Source organism: Rhea pennata, chromosome 20, assembly GCF_028389875.1.
Source record: "Rhea pennata isolate bPtePen1 chromosome 20, bPtePen1.pri, whole genome shotgun sequence".
NCBI lineage: Eukaryota > Metazoa > Chordata > Aves > Rheiformes > Rheidae > Rhea > Rhea pennata.
In genome coordinates, this window is record NC_084682.1 from 8,223,755 (window position 1) to 8,243,939 (window position 20,185).

Sequence of the window (20,185 nt, forward strand, 5' to 3'; positions counted from 1 at the left end):
ACAGCCCCCAGAAAGTACCTCCTCTCAGCATCCAGAGAAATGGTCTTCCTAGGCATCCCTGCAAAGGGCAAAGCCTCTCGGCAGCTGGTTAAGTGGTCCAAGAAGACCAGGCATTATTTTTTTACAGGATTAAAGGAGCTAGGAGGCAGCAATGCTCACCGTAAGTTGCTGCTTAGCCATGTCTCCCCACACAGGGGATTCAGAAGCTCAATTGGCTTTTGAAGGTTATCTATGGATGGAGAACAAGCTGGGGGACAAACGAGGCTTGGCCCTAGGTCAAACATGCAGCCTGAGTAAAACCCAAGTGTCCGGAGGTGCCTTTTGCACTTGCCAGTCTCAATAGGGACTTTCAGTGCTTGTTTACACATGAACTTTCAAGAACACTGAATTCAATACATCTGTCAGAAAAAAAATGAAAAAATTACTGTGTGCGTTGCATGTGAAAAAAACAGATTCTGCTACACAACTTTTGATTTTGCCCATGTGAATTACCTTATGTTTAATCACGTTAAAGTACATCTGTCATTTTGCTGCCAAATTTCCCACTGTGTTCATATCTATCTGGAGTTTCTCACAGTCCTCCAGAGCATTCACTAATTGAAACTATTCTGCTACACTGGCAAAATTTCACTAACATGCTGTCCATTGCTTCTTCCAAGTGATTAATAAATACATCATAAAATCTCATTTCTCTGATTTCTAGCAACCGCAAATCTCTTCATATTAGGATTGAAGGGACATTCCTCAGCTAAATTACCTCTCTCTCCAGTCACTTTTATGCCTTTAGTCAGCTCACATACTTTTGAAATATTTGGTGTTAACAGCTGACCCCCACCTTAAGTAACATTCTCCCCTAAACTGGAGTCCCCTTGTATCAGCTAACCACCATTTTGAGCAGTTTGACAGTTCCCTATTCATGACTTCATTTTTTTGCATTTAACCATTTTTTTTCCATCCACATGAGTACTTTGCCCTTCTCCTATCCAAAATGTTTTTGAGCAAGTTCATCACAATCCATGATTATTCCCCCATGCACAATTTTGGTACTGATAAGTCATCAGTAGGACTGATGGAAATCTGCAACATTTTTATCAGAAAGTGCTATTTCTGAAAATCAGGCTCAACTACAGCATATTCACATGGGTGCAGTGTTGTTCTTTTTGTTCTTCCACAGGAAATAACAGTATTTTTCTGTGATTGTGCTGGCATAGCCCAAGTTACTATATTTTCGTTTGCTTGTTTTCTTTCCTGAATATTGTATCAGTTTATTCCTTCAACTGTTCGTAAAAGCCATCTGTCCCGTGATTGTACAAGGTCTTTGGGACATCCTATGGGAGATTCAGACTGGCCAGGAAGCCTCTGAAAAATTAGGGTTTGACATAGCACAGGGCCCTGTAGCCCCAGGGTGAGAGGCTCTCCACTGCTGAGCGCACTCACACAAGATGTTTTGCATCAACTCAGACTGTGGTGAAGCATTTTGATGCACACACAGTAAAATGTGCTGTTATGATTAAGGGACAAATCTGGAAAGTCAAATTATTCCAACTTCCTATGCCAATTCAGGATGAAAAACAGGTATTAAATTTCACAAGGGACAAAACGTCAGCTCTAAGACATACAGCATCATCCCTCTTTCTGTAATGAGAAGATGCTTCACATCTAACCTCTGACTCTACCCCACTCCATCCCAAAAGCACTAAAATGTCTTACTTGCAATCCAGGGGCTCCAATAGGTCCTGGTGGCCCTTTGGGTCCTGATGCACCTGGCGGCCCTGGTGAGAATCATCATTTGAGGCAATTTTAAGGAGATTTAGAAGGAAGGACTTTTAATTCCAACCATATGCACTTCCTTCCATTATTCTGCTTAGTCTCTCAATGGACAAGAGCCATTGATCGATCACAGGACTACAGCACAAGCACTTTCATCACACTGGAATCCTGGATACCCACATCCTGATATAACAGATTCCTATGCCCTAGGGAAGACCTTAGGGCTCTGGAAAGAAAAGAGGGGGGGAACATAGGCAGGAAGGATGTCAGCAACATGCTACATTTCCATTTCCTTTAAAGTGACAGCTTTTCAGAAATTTTAAACTAGACCCATGACACAGCTACATCAGAGGAAGATATTGTAGTTGCTGTTTCTAAAACAGGAGGAGTCCCACAGGTGGAAAGCAAACTCCCCAAGTCAGCTAGGGTCTGTTTCTCCAGCATTCCCAGAAAGTGGATGATGAACATTCAGGAGACGGGGTTTGGACACGGGTGAACGAGAGGCTGACCGTGGCACAGCACTCTCTTGATCTTTGCATGCTCACTCCAGCAGCAAGAAGTTCTTTTTAAGGCTGTACCACAGAGAAGGGTGCTTCTGGGAAAAGTTAAATATTGCCTGAACAGGTCAACTTGCTTCATACAGTCACTTAACAGCTTCATTCCCCTTGGAAGAATATAGTTATATCGAACAGTAACTGTTAAATTATACCTGCAAATGGGAGACAGGATATTTGCTTAGCCCAAACTTATTAATACTCCTCTCTGCCACAGTTGCCGCAACCCTTGAGATGAAACAACGTGGACATTATGCACATAAAGCACAGCTGAATCAGCCACAATCAGTAATGCACCATGCAAACGTGTAAGTCAAAGAAAAAACGAAATGAAGGATAAATGAAAGGCCCTTATAACAAAAGGAAAAGCCTCTTCTGCAACTGATGGGAGTTCATTGCTAAATGCACTTCGCACAGGGAAGTGCTGATGTTTGCATGAATATTATCATTTAAGTCACTCATCAGCATTGAAAAACAAAAGACTTGCTGCAGGATTCTCGCCCCAGATTCTCATCTCAGTTACACTGGTGCAAATCTGGAGTAGCTCAAAATAGCTCCAAAGCCTGCAAAGTTTGCATAAATGTCATGGAGAACAGCTGGCCAGATTCTGCTCAGTGCAGCGCTACCATCAAGGGATGGGGTTTGTACTAGCAGGGAGAACCACTCTGCCATCACAAAGAAATCCACTGGATGGACCATTCTTAAAGACGTCCTCTGGTTGATCTCTTCTCAAGATGTGTCAATAGATACCCCTCTTCCTTGCCAAAGTGGCAAGGAATATTTGAGATAGATAGAATCTGCCATTACCAACAGATACGAAAACTAATTAATTCTGCCCTACCCTTCCCCAGTCCAGGACCAATGATTCTACTGCCCTTCCAGTGAGGGCCACTTGCTTTCCCCTGCAGGCATCCTGCAGGAGTGAACCCCGCGAGACCATTCCTGCTCCCCCTCAAAAACTTGTTGAATTTATTACCTGGTTTATTCAGTTTATATCAGCTGAGTTTATTACCTGGCGGCCCGATCGGGCCGGGGGCTCCGCGGGGTCCCGGCAAGCCAGCCATGATGGTGTCTATAACGGTAGAAGCCAGCTGAGGTTCTCCATCTGCGTTAAAGAGCAGGGCAATCAGTGTCCAGCCGCACAGTCCCAGCAGGCAGGATGTCGCTCCAAAACCCTCTGGTGCCTCTTGCTGGCCAAGAGCAGGTAGTACTTCAGGATGCAAAATTGGGGCTGTTAAGAGCAACTGCCCTGTGCTCTCTAAGGGTATGAGCTGTGCCCCCTGGACCTGCAGAGCTGTGGATACCTTCAGATGCACTTCCTGCTTAACCCCAAAAGAGTTGTCCTTTCCATCCAAAATTGGTGCCCCTCCATAGTCATATAACCCTACCTTTGAACTCCAAAGCAGATTCAGAGTAGCTCTGCCTTGCACAGCAATAACTCACCTGAAATTTGCCATCTCCAAGATGCATTTGGCTTCTGGCTCCCTGACCAGTCACACGGGCATCTGGAGCTCCCTTGTATCTGCCACCAATGAACTGCTGAGCGATTCTGGCAGCCTAGCACACACCTACCAACCCAGCAAGCTCACACTGCCATCAGCGGCGGTGGAGACATCCTGACATCTGAGGATACAGGAGAGCCCAGCGGAGAGGGTGTGCTCTGCTCCCTCCACATACCCATTCTGCCTTTCAGAATTATTTTAAGACTTCAAATGGCCAGTTTGGGCAGGTCCAGTATGCTCTGGGGAATAGATGGAGATGGGAATGGAGCAGGGAGAGGAAAGTCCTCAGCAGGAATTGGAGGAATTTTGTGCTGTTGCACATCTTCCTCGGTCCATTCCTGTCAGGGATAAATATCATCAGCCTGTAGCTGTCTATCCTTTCCTCATCATGAAGTGGCTTGCCACTTCAGGCGGTAATTAAATAGAAAAAAAATAGACCTACTTTTTAAAAAAGAAAACAATTCTGCATATTCATTGTAATTCCAAAACCAAAAATCAACAATCCTGTTCCCTAGAGATCTACATTGTAGCGTACTAGCAGTCTGTGGGTGGCAGCATCTTTCACTTGAGACTCCTAGGACACTATTTTACAGTTGTAAAAACCAAGGTGCAAAAATTCCACGACTCAGCAGGGCCCCATGGTCACAAAGTAAGGAAGGGAATTGCCATGCCCTGGTGCTACTAAGATCCACAACCCACTCTCCTGACCAGTGCTATAGGACCAACAGCATAGTTCATCTGCTGACCTGGATGAAAGTGTTGGCTCCTGGTCATTGGGATGGTAAACCCTCTGATGTGTCCGCATTTTTCACAGCTGGAGCCATGCAGGAAGAATGTGGATCTTTTCCTGTCCATGATCTCGAATTTATTAATGTTTTCTTCTCCACCCATCCCTCTAACTCATTACACTAAAATTCATGGCATCCTTTGCAGATGTAAAAGGCTTCATATGGCTCATTGCTACATTGATGCAAATATCAAGTGATACCAGGAAGATCAGAAGGGTGTTAGCATACTCTGCAGGGGCACAGTCCTGCCCAAAGGGTACACTGTGAAGTCTCCAGAAATGTTAGCAGATGTATTATGAAGCCTTTTCAACTTTAGGAGCATTGGCAGTGATAGAGAAGACTTTCAAGCTGGGTATTTGAAAGCAGCTCCTAGGGAAAACTGTGAAATCTCTTTAACTGCCAGGGATGACAATATATCTCTGCAATGCCTTCCTGGCAGTAGAACAGTGTGAGATCTAGCCCAGATCCCCCTGAGAACCAAATGCTGTGCCTAAAGCCTGAATGCAAACAGGTATTTCTTTGACTATTGTTTCCAGCTCCATCCATTTTCCCTTCTTCAGAGCCCTGAAACAAAACAACTGAGACTATTTTCATGTTCAGAAGGAAAGGTACCCAAGTGAAGTGTGTAATCCAATTAATTTGAGTTTTATTTGACCACGTCAAAATCCATCAGGGCTGAGATGAAATCAGGAAATGAGCATCGAACAGTAGTGAAGGCATTAACAGTTGCAGAGCCCTTTGTTTTTAAAGATCACATGGCCAACAAAATCAAATGAACATCCAGTGGGAGGGGGAAGGAGGGTTGCAAACTATCAGGATTTAATCCTGGCTGGAGGCAAGCCAGGGATAAAGACTGGGGTTACAGAATTTTCTAGTTAAACATTATTATGGTGACAAAGTTACTCCCCAGAAGTTCACCCATCCTGACTTTAGGTCAATTTGATTCACAGTTATTTAGGAAAGGTGTTTCCATAACTGGTGACACAAAAAAGAGCTCTGCTCAACAGCCTTAGAGCTCCGTGGCTCCTCATCTGGTCTCTGCAGCACAGGAGTATGTATTTGTAGATTCGGAGTTGTTCCTTCTGCAACTGCCTGGCTATGCGAAACTCATGGAGGCCAAGGTTTCTTTCCGGGGGGCTTTGAACGCAACATACTAAGAATAGAGCCGGATAAAAGTGTATTAAAACAGAACTCTCACTTTCGTAAGGGCTTCTTCCATATTCCTATAAAGCAGCAAGTAGAACTCAAACCTCCAGTCTTTCCTGCTCCTTATAAACAGGAGGAGACTCTGGGGCCGGAGCTGGACACTGTCATAGCAGTCACAAATAGCTCCAGCATCGTTCAGTAGCAAACGGTAGGAGGAATGTTTCCTTCTCAGCTGTCTCTTGCGCTAAGCCAGCCTCTGCTGGGCTCAAGGGCTGGATTTTGGATCAGTGCTGCTGCTTATACCAAAACAAAATACAGACAACTGTTTGTCCCATTTGAAAAGACCTCGATACATGATTTGTTCCAGGAGCTTTCAAACTCCTAGCCAAGCCAAAAGGAATAGCTCGATCAGGCCGACCTGCTGTGCACTCTGGGAGAGGCACAAGCTTCCCACAACGTGCAAACCTGGAACAGCGCAGAACTGTGCTGAGGGAGGCACGGAGACCTGCCCAGCCAGAACAGCAAGGTGTCTCCAAGGCATAGGTGCTAGCAGCTTGGAGGGCAATCGGTATGGTTTTCTAAATGAAATGCTCTTTCAGTAGACTAAGCAGACTAATCATTATGTCATTTGCAAACTCATATCTCTGAAATGTAAGAAAGCAGAACCCTCAATTGACTGTAAGTTCTGTTCTTTCCTCCTTTTCCCCTTAAAATGTTTCTTAGCTTTAACAGGAGAAGTAGAACTGAGCTGAGAGAGGACTTAAGACCACATACCTGATCCACTTATTTTTTAAGCAGTAGAGAAAGTGAATGATCCTTGCAGCCACAGCAGCAGGATAGGGCAGTTTAGTTTCTGGCCTACGTCTAATGTTTCTAACTAAGGGATAAATTCCCCCATTATAGGCTTGATTTGTTGAGACAGGATGGAAATGAAGTAATCCTGTCTTAATTTCTTTCTGCTACCTGATCTGGAGAGAGACAACTGGGACCAATTTCTTTACCGCAGCATAGTAAAACTGTGAGAAAATAGTTGTCTCCCCATTTTTGGCTTCTGTCTGCTGATAAACATTGCCAACAGGAACTTGTTGCGATTAATAAAGGCACATGCATTAACCATGTTCAGGCGGAACCAAATACTGTACTAATAATAATCTGATACAGCTTTCTTACATCTCTGTGGGTGCATATGCCATTACCAGGAATATGCTTCCCTCTGCTGTCAGCAGCTGGAATCTTATGTTTATAGTTTTCAGATGTGCTCCATTAAAATAAATAAATAAATAAAAACCTATCTGGGATTTACAAGGCTACGTTTTATTGGTTGTTAAGGATCAGCTTTCCACCAGCCTTTGGTAGGCAAAATCAGCTACCACAAAGACAAAAATGGTAAGTTTTACACGAATATGGTCTTGATATTGCACTAATTCTATCATGAACACGTAGATAACTTATACCAGCAGTGAGACCTCATGTTAAGAAAAAATTTGAAAAAGAGAGAAATTGTCATAGTTTCGGCCCAGATCCTAGGATATGTACACCAACAAAGCCAGGCTGCTTCACTTGATTAATGCAGTCTTTGCTGTACATGCCTACGTGCCACCTCCGTGGATTACTGAAGACCCTGCCTTGTAAGGCCTGGCTTGATTTGCAGAAACGGGATGAACAGGTCCTATCTATGCCACTCAGCAGATTGCCCTGATGCAAGCATCAGCTTCCAAGTCTCAAGCTTCTCAGGTAAAATCCTACAGGAGAGGGCGGGGAGACTCCAGAAAGTATGAACTGGAGATGAAAAAGAGAAAGATTTCTCAATTTCTCTGATGTGAGGTTTAGGATAAAGCTGTCAGTCGCTGGCAGAGGTCACAGCAGGTGCACAAAGGGAAAGATCCTGTGCTGTCTGCTGTGTCCAAGTACCACTTAGTGTGTATCATTCAAAAGTAACACTCAGATTTGTTTAATCAGTCCTCTGCAGTATAAACCACCAGGGAGTGTAGAGCCTTTCTGCTTCTTCAACGACCCTGATTATAAATCCAGGAGAGAGCTTAAGCGCTCAAACAGTCACAGCCAGACTCTGTAGCAGCAATATTTTAATTCCACACAGGATTAGGCCTTAATTTTGAAACCTCTAGACTATATGAGCTTTCTAGTTGTTCCAAGAGTAGATAAATCAAGCCTCAGCAGCACACACACTGCTGAGACAGGGTCCTGGCTACTCTCTCTGCATACCAAGAAATCCATCATAGATATGGAGAAAAACGACAGATCTGTCCAAGGGCTGTAACAGCCACCATTTGCCCAGGGTCAAACACATTTATGTGCAAGCCTGTTGCTGCCCACTGGTGGCAAAGTTAATACAGACAAACTTCACTTATCCACTTCCCATTTCTGGGACAAGAATTTACCCTTCTTGTGCATCAGCTAGAAAGGCTGTGCAATGCCATTTATGCACTTAATTTTTCCACTACCTTACAAGAAAGCTTAATTGAAGGGGTGGTTGGAAGGAGGGGGCAGTGTCATTATCAAAACCATCCCTGAGTATCCTTTGGAATAAAACGCTGCATGAAGAGCGGTATCACCCAATACAGGCACTATTTGGCATGATCCTGTGAAGCAGTGAGATGACTGTAATGGAAAACCACCTGCTTATAAGGCTCTTATAAGGGCAGCAGCTCAGTCTACATTTTGTTAAGAACTTGGGTATTGAACCACAATTAATTTAATCCTGCCCATATGCTCTAAATAATTGAATACAGAACAGAGCTGTTAAAATTCTCCCAAATTAAAAATACATCCACTCACTTTCAGGAAAAGAAGTCTGGAGAGGAGAGTGGGTGGAAAGAAAGGAAAGCTCTAGAAAACTGTCAGACACAGGGAGATTTACTAATCCTTGGTTGTAATTAATATAAGTGAGCTTTGAAGCTGGAGGTGAGCAGAGCAGCTGGGAGAAGGCACAGCTGAAGTCTGGGGGAAGGGAGAGTGGAGACTAAGCAGAGCTGAGGCTCCTGAGCTTTACAAGCCAAGGGGGAGATACGCGTTGAGCTGCGCTGTGCTGTTATTAGACACCAGCACCAGAAGACTGCACCGGAAGAAATCAGATCAAGCCCAATTCTGAGAGCGCTCAGACAAGAGCGCGTGATGTGCCTTTCCTCGACAGCCTTTTCTTGCCCTGCACAACACAGATCAAGTAAATAGATCTTTTAATCACCACAGGATCAAAAAAATCTTGTCCCTCTGGCTGTAAAGAAGGGATAAATCACTGCCTCGGTTTGGGGTCTATGGATGCTGGAGAATGTTGCTATATCAAAAATACAGGCGGGGAGATGTGTCTGTGGGGGCAGTAAAGGAGCTGCATTTAACAGATGCTTGTGTTATGTTATATAACTTCAGTGTAGCAAGCCTGTGGTACTCATTCATTTCTGGGTAATCCTGACTGCTGTAACATTGCACCAGCAGCCCCAGGAGGTCTCACAGCAGTGCAATTTCATTGCACCAGGATCTAACCAGTCATACATGTTATATATCCCTACCCATGTCTCACAGGTGACACTGTTGGAGCCCTAACACTTCATTAGGGATCCTCCTCACAGCAGCTACCTTGCTTTGCAAGAAGCAAGCCTACAGGAGGCCATGTCACCTCCTCAAATGTATGTTGAGCCCAGAAAATCAGGCACAGGGAACATAAATCCCCCCTCAAACACTATTCCCTACTGATGCTTATTCATCTGCACAAAAAATGTGACTGCCCATTCTGCTGATGTACTAGAAAAAAAAAGGAACAGAGGAGGAAACTTACTTTCTTTTTCAGCCGTAGGCTGGAGTGAGTAGAGAACCCCTTGTTGGAAGGTAAGGGGGAGGCTTGGGGTGGCCGGTGGCCCTGGAGGACCTGGGGGACCCGGGATCCCATTTTCTCCTGGAAGTCCTCTTGGTCCTTGAGGTCCCAGCAGTCCTGTGCAGAAGCAGGAGAGCATCTCTTAGTATGTTTGTGGATGTGCTAAAGGATGTCACCATGCAAAAAGCCAGAGAGAAACCCATCAGCTCTTGAAAAGAAGAGAGTCTAAAATAGGGATGCGTCCTCTAGGACAGAAGAGGAAAGCTGAAAATTTAGCCAGCATTGATAGATGTGGTGGCGATGGAAAACATGCAGAGAGAAACGAGAGAGTGGAAAGGCAATTTGGGCTCAGAATTGTTTCTGTTAAGCCTAAGAAGCCTCTCAGCTGTTTCCAGTGTGGTCTCAGAATACCACAGCCACAACATGCTTGCCCTACTAAGAACAGAGGATTTTTGTCCTGAACTGGAATTATGCAGTTTGGGCCCAACTAAATATGGAAAATTGGGAAGCTGTTCCTATTTCCCTTTAGGTTCTTCCTCTGCAAAGCAGATGGCTTCACTTGGCTCAAAGGTCAGCTTGATTTTCTCAAAGAGTAAAATCTACCTCCTTTCCTGAGGCTGTAGAAGAAACTAAAGGCTGCAGGGCTCGAAATCAAGAGCAGATCCTTCTCTTCCCTTCCACTTACACCTGTATGTCACCCTGCAGCTGGGAAAGCACAGAAAGAGCAGCAGAAACCCAGTCAGTCCAGGCGCTGATCAGTTCTGTTTCCTTTGGAGGTGGAAGGCTCTCAATTCATCCTAAGAAACCAAAAGGCAGACACATCCCTGGCCAGACTTCAGCCATTGTCAGGTTGCCAGAAAATGCCAAGAAGTGTTTAAGACTGCTCTTGTATTTAAGGCATGCTCCAAGTTTCAATTTTTCCTGAGCTCAGCCTTGTAAACACATAGAGAGCACAGAGGCTGAGGTTTGGCAGCTATTGCGTAGCACTGTCTCCATCGAAAGATTCAGGAATATTTTAGGGATGGAGGAAGTCTCCTAGCTCCAGAACAGGTATACTCTGAAAGAATGGTCTCATAACCTTTTCACCTTACTTTACAATAGCATCATCTGTTTGACATCCTACCATCTGACAGTTTGACACAAACAGCAACCCTTCCTTCCCCAGGTGGGAAGAAGGGGAGTTAAAGCAGGCATAGCAGTGAGAGGGTTAAACAGGAATGCTCTTTTCTGAAGGCTGACAGATCAAAGACTGGTTTTCACAGCTCCGGAAGGGGATGGGGAAACATGATCCTGCTCTGTTGCTTTCTGGGATAAGCTCACCCCAGCTCCACGGGAAGTCCCAGGGAATATCATTGCTAGGGCAGCTGACTGCTCATCTTGGAGAGCCGCTGGCTGATTTCAGCACCCAGGGGACTAGCAGCAACAGATTCAATATGAACTGAAGATGTTCAACTTCTTGTGTGCCCAGGCCTTTTATGATCCATTTGCACTGAGAATTTGCCCGAAGTGAAAAGATTGCTATTGTGCTGGCCAAGGGACTCCTCCAGGACTTACCTGGTGGCCCTGCTGGGCCCCTCTCACCGGGCTGACCCTTCTCGCCTTTTGGCCCTGGCGGTCCTGGGAGACCAGTTGGTCCAACCGGGCCTGGAGGCCCCACCTGTCCTGGTAGGCCTGCAAAGATATATAACAAAAATCAAAGCTCAAGGATTTGCAGCTCCCACATTTGGATCTAGTTTGCACCCTACGTGGGGGACAGCCTGCCTGGGGCACAGAACCGAGTCCCCTAGGCATTCACCCAAATTCTCTGCACTTCTCAGAGAAGAGCAGTAATTCCAAAATATTAGTCCCCCTCTTCACCTCCTGAAAGATTCCCCTTTGCTTCCTTTTTTTTGATCATTCTGGAGATAGATCCAAATTCTTTTTTCTTACAAAAATGAGCAGTGTCCATCTCTAATCCATGAGAAGACTGAGAAAAGGACATTTCAAAGGCTTCATGTACATGTGTGCAGGGGGGTTATGTGTGCGCATGCATCTTTGTTTAATTCCATCAGTACCTTTCTTTAATTCTATTAATAAAGGTGTGGTTTAATTTGAATATTGAACACTGAGTTAAGGTAAGGTTTTCATTTGCAGCAATTTCTTCACCCACAGGAGGTAAACTGCACACTTTATTATGAGCACAGGGGTTCCTTTAGTGGATCTGGGCTAAGAGCTCACTCGACACAGGCTGTTGTCTGTCCTGCTCAGGCGGGCGAGCAGGAGCCCGTTGAGGAGACCACCACCATTTGTTCAGAGCATCGCAAACAGCTTCTTCCCCCCTACCAAACAACCCACAACACCCCTGGAGTTTTCTCGCAGCAAATCCTTTCCAGGAGAGAGGGAAGAACAGCAGAAACGCTGTCTGTTTTGCAAGCACCACACACTGTGCTGCTGAGCATGGGTCAAAGCATTTCCCCACTTGTATAAATCAGCCTCAATCATCCAGTTCAACCTTTATAACTCAATCCTGCAAACTTCTGCAGAGCAAGAGCAATCATTTTCTGCTAGCATCCTCAATCACACTGCTGCAGTGGAGCTTTAAAGAAGCTGGCACTTACTTCCCCGAAGGTGGAAAGCACTAACGGAAAGACTAGAAGATGCAGCACTGAGTAATGTGTCAGGCAAATGCTCATACTGGTGACAAATGGTGTTACCAGCACAAAAGAGAAAAGTGCAAAAGGGAAAAGAAAGAGGGAAGGATTCAGGGGAAAGGGGGGAGGAAAATGAATAGGCCAAATCTTTAGCTGGCATAAATCAGCACTGCTGCAGTGACACTGCTTTCAGAGATCCAAGCCCATGGAAAGCCCTTCTCCAAAAACGTGAAAGAAAAAGCTATAGGAAAAATTTAAAAAGGTAGATTGTGGATATCCTACTGCTGGAGACCAAAACAGGCCTGCAGAGCCCTGGATTTTTTTTCCGGCCTTATCATTAACCTGCAACATTCCTCTTTCCTTCCCTGAGATCTTTTCCATTTTGAGTGCAGTGTGTTAGTCTGTATTCGAATGAAGCTTAGCAAGGTGATGCCCTGAACATCACTGGCGGCTCCCCATGCCCCTGGCAGGCAATACCAGGGGATAAGAGCGGTGTTCGCCCCGCCGCGCGGCGCACACCCCACTCAATCTCACTACCTGCCCTTTGCCAGCGCTTTCAACCCGTCGTGCTGGGGGAACTGAATGTCTCCGAGATAATAAAGCTGGTGTTTAGCCTCGCTAGCCAGAGCAGCCCATGAACAAATAAAACCCAGAAGAAACCCAGCCGCCATGTCGCTGTGAGGCTCTAGATTGCTGAGGACTCCTGACCACAGCAGCCTTCTGCTTTTTGGGCAAGACCATGCACAGGACTGAGTACAGCAAAGTTAAAAGAGGAAAATAGTAGGTTATATTCACTTACCCTGTGGTATTAGCTGTTCCTCTGCACCTCTGCGTCCTTTAGGCTCTAATTAAGAGGGTCAGGGTTTAAAAAAAAAAAAAAAAAAAGAGAGAGAGAGAGAGAGAGAGATGAAAAATTAGGTTTCTCGCTGCCAACTGGCTCAGACAGAGCATATATATTTTCTTAATGCTCAGTAAAATGTATCCTGTTGATTAACACACTGATCAGAAAGGCCAGAAGTGCAGCTGTCTCAACAGCTCTGATTGCTTTTAAACGATTGTCTATTCTCAGCCCTGTCAGTCACTGAAGAAATAGCTACCCTAATAAACAGTAGCAAGTTTTCCTGGACCTCAGCCTGGAAAGGCGTCAGCCAGCTCGGAGCCATCCAGCCATTCGGAAGCCCGCCCGCCACTCAAAGCATCGGGTGCCCATCGACCCTTGTGGTGTCAGGCACCAACATCCTGCCCTCAGTCCATCAGTTTTGGAAGCTCAGTGGTGCGCAAGCTGGGATTTGGATTTGCTTTGGCTGAAAAAGCAAAAGTAGGACGAGACAGGCAATATTTCATAAAAATCTCTGGTTAAGGGAACGGGAGGGACATCGGCATAGCTTTCCACAACCCCAAATCACACAAAAAACCTCAGTTTTGAATCTGTCCTAATCTAAGACTACATTTGTTGAAAGATCTCCCAAGGTCTGCCACCCCTGTAAGTGAACCTGGGCCAGTTTTGTGCAACAAATTAAAGCGCAGTGTTGAAATCATGCAAACGGGGCAGTCCCCTGCCATCCTAGACCAACTGCCTGAAATTCTCTACATTTCAGCAATATCCACAGTGCATTTTTTGGCTAGCTTTGAACTGTAAATACAAACTGACATGGGGAGGGAAGGAAGCCCAATGGGGACTTAATATCCGCACAGCTCCGAGCAAAGCAAGAGCTGGATTTTGCAGAGCATGGGGTGACAGCAGTGGGGGGAGATCACATGCCAATAAACAACTTAACTGATGACTTCCAATTGCTGAAAGATGCTGTCCTGATCTAAAATGGCCCAGTCTCACCTGACACTCAGTTATTATGCTGCAGTTGCTGTTCCGTACTAGGTTAAATAAACCAAGGCTGGAACAACAAATGGTAACAACAAGCAAGGACTACACCTGGCACATGTTTTTTGGAAGTGGCCTCTAGCTACCTCTTGGATTTACCGCAGGATTGAGGGTGCTGATACAGGATCACAGAGTCAGTCTGAGGCAGCCTCTACAGGAAAACAATTCTGCTTCATAGTACTGTCCGGGAGAGGGGCAATTCCTTGTTCCTTGCTGAGCACTGAGAGACTATCATGTGGAGGGAGCCTCAGGGAGGAGAAGACTTCTAAGTGGAAGGGACAGAGTTGTCAGTACTTTTGCTGGATTGACTTTAGTACAATGAAGTGCAGGTGCAGAGACACTGCAACAGCAAAAAATAAATGACATGGAGAAGGCGGAATGAGCATATAATGGACACCGGGGGAAACTGCTTAAATTCAGTTCCTGGCAGCCATCATTATGGTTCTGAAAATACTTTGCAGAACATATTGTTAGTGAACCTCCCTCCATGTTGTGGCATCCTGTCAAATTATAAACATGGATGACCTCTGGTCTATGTTGGTTGCTCCAAGTCTACTGCAGTCATGAAGGGCAGCCATAATAAACTCCTCTGACCAAAAAAAAAAAAAAAAAAAAACACAACAGACCCTATAGAGGATAAAAACTTCCCTGGGAGCAGGCAAAGCAACCGACAGTCAGGGCTTTGGAAGCAGAGAGTAGAGATCTTGAAACGAGAATGCTAAGGTCAAGGAAATTCAATGCGTGGTAATCTGTCTAGCCAAGTAGGCTCAGAGGGAGATTTCTCATAAGTGTATTTTTTTTTCATGCCACAAGAGGGATCATAAAACAGCCCATTGTGTTTATGGTAAATTTAAAAAATACAATGCATAGCGCAATGCTGCTATTAATGGGCAAAATGCTCCTCCTTATAAACAAAAGTGTTACCCCTACCCCAAGCTTCTGTTTTCTCCCTCTGCTTCCTGCCAGGGAAACGTGATATTCGACGCTCAGTAGGTGAATATTAATTGCCTTTCTACAATTGCCCTGGTGCTCTGGAGTTTCTTCAGGAATGTCTCAATCTGTCTGTGCCTGAAAATCCACAGTCTTCGGACACGTACATTGAAAGACAGAGGCAGGCGCACTGGTCCTACCACGGGTAATAGAAATTTCGCTTTCCTGAGACCAGAATTCAGCTCTTAGTGCATTCTTGTGCCAATAGAAATAGAGGTTAGTGACAGACCGTTAAGGTTGGCAAAGTGGAGCTTAACATGTAATGTTTGAAGCTGAGCTGCTCGCTTCCTGAGACATGGCTGCTTTGTGCTGGCTGAACTAGAGGAAGGGGTAGAGACCTGAAGGGAAAAGCAGAAGGCTGCTCTCCTCCCGAAGGGGTAATCCTCCCCGCTGCAAGAGCCGCAGGAAGAGGTCATAAGGAAATCATGTTCAGCTCCCTGTGGCTAAACTGATGGTTTGAGGTGGGATCAGTGAGCATTAAATTCCCTCTTTGTCCATGAATCTGCATGTGTGTTGGCACGTGATCACCGTCACATTCACAGCTGGGCAGAGAGGGAGGGACACAAGGTGACGTTAAAACCTGAGATTGAGTAGTCCCTGGTTTGGAGGAATCCAGTCTGTAAAGCTAAATAGTGCCGGTTCTGCCCCTAAAACAGAGGCTGAAAGTTCTCAAAATGCCTCTCTGCAGGCTGGTTTTCATGCTGAGTGCGCTCCCACATCACTGTGAACATCTGCAGCCGGGCCAAAGCTACGGTTTCCCTGCCAAGGGCACAAAGCGAGCCGTGGTGGCCAGGGAGCCGTTGATGCCAGCAAGGCTGCCGGTCTGCGCTCGGCACGGAGGTGCCCGAGGCCCGAGCACTGCAGCTTCTGCCCGCAGCTCTCTGCTGGCTCAAACACCTGGGAGTAACTGTCCATACACCTACAAAAAAGAGCAATCGCCTGTCTGAAAATCTTAACCCTCTTCTCCTTTACAGGATAGGCAGAAAGAGCTGCCAGCGATTCCTGCAGACCACTCTCCTGTGCAGGTTCAGTACTACATCGGGTCGACTTGGCCTCTTTTTTAGCTACCCTACAGGAATCAGGAACAGAGGCTGGGTGAAGAGAAGGAGGTTACGCTTACCGACAGATCCCACCGTTTTCCTCAAGACGGTCCCAGGGTTTAGCAGAGGAAAGGCATCTGGCAGCAAATCGTCATACCACGGGGCCGTGGTCCCAGCCATCGGCAGGTTGTTTTCTAAAGGCGGGCTTCGCTCTGCGGCTTCGAGCAGAAGAATCTAGATAGGAAACGGGAAGGAAAACAGAGTCAGCAGGGCGGCTCTGTGCATGAGCTCACTTCTGAGAGGTGCAAAGGTCTTGAGACTCCTCTCCTTGCCAGCAGGAGCTGTGGATAACTGCACATCACAGACCGCAGCATTTCAGTGTCAAAACTTCTTTGGCTTTCTGGAAGCTGGCAGTAATTAGTTTAAGAAGCTGCCATAATAAATTCCAAGAGGTTCCCGCACAAAGCTGCACGCCCTCCGTAGAGGGTGTTTCACTGCTTGCAAAGATATTTGGCATCACATGGGATTGTCTCCTTGGCGAGAAAAGCAAAACTTGGCAGAGACCAGAGCAGGTTTTAGGGCACAGCACCTGTCTCTTCTAGGTTACCTGTTCAAACCCTGAGTCACCAGGTCAGAAATTTCTGAAAGCTGATACAAGCCGAAGGGCAGTCAGACGCCTTGGGTAACAAGCAGAGGTGCTCCAGTACAAGCTCTGGCTGAAAGTCGAAGTCCAAATGTCATCCAAATTAAAGAAGTTGGAGGACATGAAGCTTTTAAAGAGCTGAAGTGTTTTAATTTTGGAGTGAATAAAAAAGAGCTAAGCAATTTCCTCAAAGCACTCTGCTTAGCAGTAATAGGATATTACTAAGAGTCACAGCTGTTTCTGTATCTTGTAAACACACCACCTTCAAATAAATCCACATCCCCGTGTGTGTCCCTGAGCTATTTGGGCCACTTACAACCTAAGCTCCTTGGCAAAGTGATCCCATTCTCCCTCTGTGGTTTAGACCCCTGTTCGTTAAGCTGCGTTTCCTTGGCCACTGGCGGCCCATATGAGACTGGCAGTCGGTCTGCAGAAAGCCTAAATGCTCATGAGAAGTGCAGGAACATAGAAGCCAGGGGGGCTCTGCCCACTGACAAATACAGCTGAAGATAAGCCCAGGGGAACACTCATTGCACTTTACTATCAATAAGTTAAATTACATTTTTCATAGGATTATGATTTTATAAAAAGAACTTTTTTTCCCCAACCTACATGCTTCTTCCTGCTGCCTTCCCAGCTGTCAAACAAGGGTAAAATAATAAGATGGCCTGTGCGTCTTTCTAAAAAGCCCAACTACCCCTTTAATTACAAATTGATCAGAAATGCTGAGCCGGAGCATCAAGCGCAGACGCTCTACTGCAAACTGAATATTACCTCAATCGCTCAACAGGAGCTAAACGGAGTCGAGGGGCAGCACGGGCGCTCACGGTCCCCGCGTTAGCTGTGCTAACATCCTCGCTGTAACAGTGATCTGCTATAGCACTGTCTCATCCTGTTTGGAAACCACCTAACCAAATACTGATTTGGGAAAATAAGGAAAATAAGAGAGAATATGACTGAAACTTTCCACTAAATCCTGACAATTTTTAGTTTTTACATACCACACTTGCCTTCACATAATGAAATCACACTGCAATTATAAATGAGAGTGATTTGGCTCTGCTTACTCGTTTTTAGCTTGCAATTATTGCAGTGTTTATCACTTATTTACTAGAAGGCACGCCAAGGGTCAGTATTACAGCAGAGGCAGAAATGATGAACTTCCTGCAGAACACACTAGCCTGATGGGAGGGAATCGGACACTAATTAAACTGGGAGCTGGTTTAAGTGTGGGGGAACTGAACCTCAGCTGCTGCAGACAAGCCAAATGCTTCCTTCATTGCAAGGATCTTTGTTCGTGCATCCAGGATCTTGCTTTGTAAGTGGTAAGGAAGCAAAAAGCAACCCAACCAGGCCCCAGTGATCCCTGCTTTTATCCAACAGGCTTCTCCAGCGCTAGACACAGAGTGAACGTGCCGCAGGAGCCGGCAGCGGTGGTCAGAGAGCAGTCGGCTGCCGGGGTCGGGAGCCCTCCGGCGGCGGCGCGAGCAGAGCTAGCACAGCGCTGCCGAAGGTTGCATCTGGAGTGGAACCATTCCAAATCATTTTTATGGGTGATAATAAAAATGTGTTACCACGTAATCAACACAAAACAGTGGCAAGAGTATCCTTTTCATTAAAGCAACATGTTTTAAATGAGCACTCGGCTGATAAATGCTGTAAAAGATTTAAAGGCATGTACAGAATAATCCAGTATGCTCTTTTATAAATTGACTATATACACTTAACAGTCATTAAAGCTCTAGCCATAGTAACAAGCTTGTTTTCCCTGGGCACAAAGCAATTCAAATTGGGAAATCTCTGGACTTTAAATCATTGAGAAATTCTAGTTTTTATAATTAGAACTGAAAGGGTGCTCGAAAAGCAAAACAAATTGAGGACAGTTCTCGCCTCTGTGGGACGCAGAGGGCCAAATTACAGCAAGAAAAGCATGAGGGATTTAGTCATATCCAAAAATGTCAAACTATACACACTTCTTTCAAGAAGGAATGTCCTATTATAAGCTTGTACAACATGTAGCACAAACAGGGTCCTTGGATATTACTGCAAAAGCATCAGAATCATTTATCTATTTTCTATTACTTTGTTTTTCTTAAAGCTGCCATTGCCATAGTCAGGGGACCCGAGGAAAATTCCCACTTTCATTTAACAAAAAAAAAGGGAATTTTCTAGCACTCTGAGTAAACTGCTGGAAAACGATACCACAGAGGCTTACAGCCAGAAAGCAAATTAACAAAACGTGTAACGTATTAAAGCCTCAGTATTAAAGTCTTTCATTTTCTAGCCAATATAGTTTGCAGGAGAGAGGAGGATAAGACCAACTCAGGAAGAATGAACAGTTTTGATTTGAAATTGTTATTCCAAGTAGTGCCTATCTGTGTTACTATTAAGAGTTACGAGAGCTATTAGGAAAGATATGGAGAATGGAGGCAGAAAACATCCTTATGACACCATAGAAATGATTGAAATGCATCTCGATGCTGTGGGTAATGGTCGTCACCCACTGCAGAAGGACAGAGCAGAACTAGGCCAGCCACTGAGCACTAACTGAAGGGCAGGACCTCTGGTGTCAGGCAGGGCTGATCGCTGCAGAAGACAGCAAGGCCTTCTCCCAGTTTGCACAGCACCGCAAAAGCTGAAGGATGGCCTCAAGTCAGCAAAACACTCGGACTCTTATCTTTTTACACACACGGAAATAAAAAGTCAAATCGGAGCCTAAACGGGCTTGCTGGAGTCTCGGGCAACAGAAGTCCCAGCAGCATGAGGGATTTTCTCTCGCTTCCAGGCACCCCCTCCACCCCCCGATGCAGTCAAACAGAGTCAGAAATCTGGAAGAAGTGTAAATGCTGGGACTGTGTCCCCTGCCAGAACTCCAGTGGGAGACGTGTCCAATGGAGGAGACAGCATGCAAGTATGACTGGAACACAGGAAGGATAACGCACCGCACCAGCCAAGGAACTTGCAGGCCACAGGCAGAGGTTGTTGCCTGCAAAACTCAACCCTGGGCCCTGTGAGTCCTGCAGAGCCACTAGGTTCATGCCTGCACAGCACCTGGCACTGGCTCTTCTCCCATGGCTCAAACCTTGGCTCTTCACTGCCGGGTCTGCTCACAGGCAAGGTCCTCAGCTGGGGCATTAGCGTTACATGCCTGCAGCTCAGTCACAGCTTACTCAACCCACCTCCCCCCTTTTGCATTTGCCAGCATAAACTTTCTAAACTTCAGACACATACCACATTTCTTGCGTCAGATCAAAAGCTCAGCCCAGGGACAATGGAACTGGGAGGAAGGTTTTCATCTTCTTGAGATGTTCAGTGTCAGTGGAGTTTTTGGCTTGTAGCACTTTTCAGGAACCTTACTTTGGTTGTTCCTGCACATCAAAAGAAGATTTCACAAACACAGCCTCCTCCCTTCATCTG

The 20,185-nt window shown here is 45.6% G+C and overlaps 1 protein-coding gene across 1 annotated transcript in view; it reads right to left on the minus strand.

Moving 5' to 3' along the window:
- COL26A1 (collagen type XXVI alpha 1 chain) overlaps positions 1 to 20,185 on the minus strand; it is a 173,363-nt gene that overhangs the window by 10,375 nt on the left and 142,803 nt on the right. Inside the window, exons 6-11 of the mRNA XM_062592601.1 lie at positions 16,206 to 16,359; positions 13,016 to 13,060; positions 11,141 to 11,257; positions 9,551 to 9,703; positions 3,337 to 3,429; positions 1,711 to 1,772 (exon numbers count right to left, since the gene is read on the minus strand). Of these exons, the coding sequence (XP_062448585.1) occupies positions 1,711 to 1,772; positions 3,337 to 3,429; positions 9,551 to 9,703; positions 11,141 to 11,257; positions 13,016 to 13,060; positions 16,206 to 16,359 (624 nt within the window). The remainder of the gene's footprint in view (positions 1 to 1,710; positions 1,773 to 3,336; positions 3,430 to 9,550; positions 9,704 to 11,140; positions 11,258 to 13,015; positions 13,061 to 16,205; positions 16,360 to 20,185) is intronic.